This window comes from Sinocyclocheilus grahami, unplaced genomic scaffold (genome assembly GCF_001515645.1).
Source record: "Sinocyclocheilus grahami isolate Dianchi unplaced genomic scaffold, SAMN03320097.WGS_v1.1 scaffold336.1, whole genome shotgun sequence".
In the NCBI taxonomy this organism is placed as follows: Eukaryota; Metazoa; Chordata; class Actinopteri; order Cypriniformes; family Cyprinidae; genus Sinocyclocheilus; species Sinocyclocheilus grahami.
In genome coordinates this window covers 559,683-564,723 of record NW_015505515.1, presented here as the reverse complement: position 1 = coordinate 564,723, position 5,041 = coordinate 559,683, and the positions used below count along the sequence as shown (strand labels likewise).

General features: G+C 37.5%; 1 protein-coding gene across 1 annotated transcript in view; it reads right to left on the bottom strand.

Moving 5' to 3' along the window:
• LOC107602822 (cytospin-A-like) overlaps positions 1 to 5,041 on the bottom strand; it is a 39,961-nt gene that overhangs the window by 14,284 nt on the left and 20,636 nt on the right. The window contains exon 9 of the mRNA XM_016295416.1: positions 2,301 to 2,391. Within this exon, the coding sequence (XP_016150902.1) occupies positions 2,301 to 2,391 (91 nt within the window). The remainder of the gene's footprint in view (positions 1 to 2,300; positions 2,392 to 5,041) is intronic.

Here is a 5,041-nt window from a genome sequence, read left to right as displayed (position 1 = left end):
TTCTTCTAAAATGGTTATTTTATCAAGCTCCTATGTTTATGTTCAGTTATTTTACAAACCCAATTCCATAAAAGTTGGGACACTGTACAAATTGTTAGTAAAAAAGGAATGGAATAATTTACAAATCTCATAAACTTATATTTTATTCACAATAGAATATAGATAACATATCAAATGTTGAAAGTGAGACATTTTGAAATGTCATGCCAATTATTGGCTCATTTTGGATTTCATGAGCGCTACACATTCCAAAAAAGTTGGGACAGGTAGCAATAAGAGGCCGGAAAAGTTAAATGTACATATAAGGAACAGCTGGAGGACCAATTTGCAACTTATTAGGTCAATTGGCAACATGATTGGGTATAAAAAGAGCCTCTCAGAGTGGCAGTGTCTCTCAGAAGTCAAGATGGGCAGAGGATCACCAATTCCCCCAATGCTGCGGCGAAAAATAGTGGAGCAATATCAGAAAGGAGTTTCTCAGAGAAAAATTGCGAAGAGTTTGAAGTTATCATCATCTACAGTGCATAATATCATCCAAAGATTCAGAGAATCTGGAACAATCTCTGTGCGTAAGGGTCAAGGCCGGAAAACCATACTGGATGCCCGTGATCTTCGGGCCCTTAGACGGCACTGCATCACATACAGGAATGCTACTGTAATGGAAATCACAACATGGGCTCAGGAATACTTCCAGAAAACATTGTCGGTGAACACAATCCACCGTGCCATTCGCCGTTGCCGGCTAAAACTCTATAGGTCAAAAAAGAAGCCATATCTAAACATGATCCAGAAGCGCAGGCGTTTTCTCTGGGCCAAGGCTCATTTAAAATGGACTGTGGCAAAGTGGAAAACTGTTCTGTGGTCAGACGAATCAAAATTTGAAGTTCTTTTTGGAAAACTGGGACGCCATGTCATCTGGACTAAAGAGGACAAGGACAACCCAAGTTGTTATCATCGCTCAGTTCAGAAGCCTGCATCTCTGATGGTATGGGGTTGCATGAGTGCGTGTGGCATGGGCAGCTTACACATCTGGAAGGGCACCATCAATGCTGAAAGGTATATCCAAGTTTTAGAACAACATATGCTCCCATCCAGACGTCGTCTCTTTCAGGGAAGACCTTGCATTTTCCAACATGACAATGCTAGACCACATACTGCATCAATTACAACATCATGGCTGCGTAGAAGGATCCGGGTACTGAAATGGCCAGCCTGCAGTCCAGATCTTTCACCCATAGAAAACATTTGGCGCATCATAAAGAGGAAGATGTGACAAAGAAGACCTAAGACAGTTGAGCAACTAGAAGCCTGTATTAGACAAGAATGGGACAACATTCCTATTCCTACACTTGAGCAACTTGTCTCCTCAGTCCCCAGACGTTTACAGACTGTTATAAAAAGAAGAGGGGATGCCACACAGTGGTAAACACGGCCTTGTCCCAACTTTTTTGAGATGTGTTGATGCCATGAAATTTAAAATCAACTTATTTTTCCCTTAAAATGATAAATGTTCTCAGTTTAAACATTTGATATGTCATCTATGTTGTATTCTGAATAAAATATTGAAATTTGAAACTTCCACATCATTGCATTCTGTTTTTATTCACAATTTGTATAGTGTCCCAACTTTTTTGGAATCGGGTTTGTATAATTTTATAGACATTGCACTCACAAAGAATAATTTTGAATGGATGAAATATTTAAGAGCAGAGTATAAATAGAAAACGAATTTATTATAAATAAATAGAATTGATTATTTTTACATGATATCCCACAAACTTTGAAATGACATTAAGATTTGATAAATTTCCATCACTTTTCATGGACTGGAAATCCCAATTTTACAACTTCCTTGACTGATCAAGTTTTTAATAATAGCATGACAGATATGAAATATTGGAAGGTTGGTCCTAGGCATAATTGATTAATTATATATAATTATTAGATGTGTTGTAATTATAATTTATTCAACAAGACTTACAAAGTTAAATCCAAATAAATTGTCTAAGTTATTGCTACAACTCTTATAGCTATACCGCTTATAAGTTTTTATAAAACATATTAGAAACAAACACAATAAATATTCTGATTAACCCTTTCATCAAAAATGTATTTTAAATTAGATGTTACAACAACCTGACAGGCATTTTCTGAAAGGAAAAGCTGGTATGACCTGAATCATTAAATCAAATCAATAAATAAAAAATGCAACAAAATCATCAGTGTATTGAAAAAACTGATAGAACTACAAATAGCGAACATTTGAAAGACTTAAGTAGAAATGTTGTGGTGTTTATTACCTGGCATACTGATGTCTGTGTAACTGGGTCTTTTGTCTGTAAGGGAGGAGAGGGGCTTCGCAGCAGCCATAGAGCCAGTGATGATGTGTCTCTGTAGGTGATTAACAAACAGTATTTAAATCATCTTAATATATCATCTTACATATTTTTTCATTAACTGGTCTGATCTGAAACAAAGATAACTGTGACCGAATAACGACATCAGAGTCACTTCAGGTGAGAGAGGATTTTGAAAGAAAGTCATAAGAAGAGAAATATCTCATATAATCTACTGTACTGCGGAGATAGATTCATATCTCCATTTCATTTAAGAGCTCCACGTGCGCTTTTCTGCACTTGAAAAATTAAGAAGAAGCTGTAATAAGACTTAGCACCTGATCCTTGTAAAAGGTCTCTTTCCCTTCATGACTTCTCCACAACAGGTTACATATTCGTGGCTGGATTGTGGTCAGCTTCCATTAAATCCCATTGCTCTTTTCCCCTAGAATGCTACTCGATTTCTACATCAATCAAAAGCAGCTACAGACTGCAGCTAGCCTCTCAGGAGGATATGACTTTAGATCTATTTCCTCTTTGTCTGCTGTCCTTACCTCCCCTCTCTTTACTTCAGTAATGCCCTGACAATCACACTCTTATATATCCTCAGTGCTGAACATTTCTAAGGATGTCACTTTGATATACGCAGTCAATTTCAAAAAATGTTTGCACCCATCATGTGTTACACTGAGGTGAGAAATGAAGTTGGTATTCTTGTTGATAAATAAACTGTGCATGATTTCCAATATGAGCTGTAGTACCTGAAAATCAGAATCCTACTTTTAAATTACATACCACATTATATTACTAATGGCCAAAAAATGTACCTTTCTTTGTGTTTTCATTTACCCTTCAGTTAGCATTAATTAGATTAGCATAGCACTAAATTAAGAAAGCTAGAAAAATTTGTAACAGCAAATGAAATATTTCCCTTATTTGTGTTTTCAGTTAGTCCCCAGTTAACAAGTTAACCTTAGCCTACTAGCTGAGGTTTTGATGAGCTAGTAAAAAAAAAAAAAAGAGTCACAACCACTTAAACATTTCCGCTTCTTTGCGTTTTTCAGTTTGCAAGCTCACAGCTTAGCCTACTAGCATGGCATGAGGTTAAGTAGTTAAGAAAGCTCTTGTGATGAGCTAGAAAAATGAAAATGTTCCTATATTTTCAGCTAGCCTTCAGCTAAGTTTATTGGGTTAGTTCACCCCAAAATTAAAATACTGTCATTAATTACTCACCCTCATGTCATTCTTAACCCGTAAGACCTTCGTTCATCTTCAGAACACAAATGAAGATATTTTTGATGAAATGTGAGAGCTCTCAGACCCTGCATAGACAGCAATGCAACTGTAATATTCCCAGGTCCAGAAACGTTGTAAGGACATCGGTAAAACAGTCCATGTGACATCAGTGGCTTAATTTCAGTTTGGCGAAGCTATGAGAATACTTTTAGAGCGCAAAGAAAACAAAAATAACTATTTATTTAAAGGAGACATATTATGCCCCTTTTTACAATATGTAATATAAGTATCTGGTGTCCCCAGAATGTGCATGTGAAATTTCAGCTCAAAATACTCCACAAATCATTTATTATATAATTTTGAAAATGCCTATTTTGAGTGGAAGCAGAAACACGCTGTTTTTCGGGCCTGTCTCTTTAAATGCAAATGAGCTGCTGCTCCCCGCCCCCTTTTCCAGAATAGAGCTGCACCATTACAGCTCGTATCTGCTAAAAACATCTGTTTTTGTTCTGATTATCATGTTTATCATGCTGAAATCATGCGTTTTAAACCATAGGAGTTTAAACTTCAGATATAAGGTTTTCTGAGCGCACACATCCGAAGCACACGGACAGAAATCGGCTATCACAGCATGTGAGTACTAAACTAAGTTCTCATTCTCACAGGGCTATGTCTGTGAAGGTAAACAGCTGGGAAATAAATTGCATGTTTATTTTAGATCTGTGTGGCAGCAGCAATATACATTAAATAAATCAATAAATCCACTGCTCTCTTGTCTCCTCTGAGGCTGGGACTCTAAATAGTGTTCTGTGCTCGTCTGTGCAGCCAAAGGCAGAACAGTTAGCATGTTTTGCTCAAACTTTCGCCATGGCATTAAAACTGGTACACTGTTGTCGCTTGCGAAAACACAATTACGGCACCGTGGGTGGAAATTTTACAGATTAAGGGGCGGTAATATTGTAATGAGATCCCTTTGCCACGTCACCAAGGGAGCAAAACCAGACGCGCTTGTTTTCTCAGACACTTGTAGAAAAAGGCTTCCCAAAACAAAGCTACTGGGTTAATCTTTTTCACGTTTCCTTGGTTGGAAGATGCACCGGGGACCTGATTATAGCACTTAAAATCTGGAAAAGTCAGATTTTCATGATATGTCACCTTTAACAATTGTTCTCTCCCGAGTTACGTCTTCCGCCATTTTGGAGAGTACCCAAGAGCGTAATCGACGTAATCAGCATTGTTTACGTTCGGGGGAGAAAGTGCGCGCATGAACGTAATCTGCGTAATCAGCGTTGTTTATGCTTAGGGGAAAGTGTGCGTATGTGTTTTGACACTATAAAATGGCAGAAGACGTAACTCGGGGGAGAAGAATTGTTGAATAAATTGTTATTTTTGTTTTCTTTGCACTCAAAAAAAAGTTGAGCCACTGATGTCACATGGACTCTTTTACCGATGTCCTTACAACGTTTCTG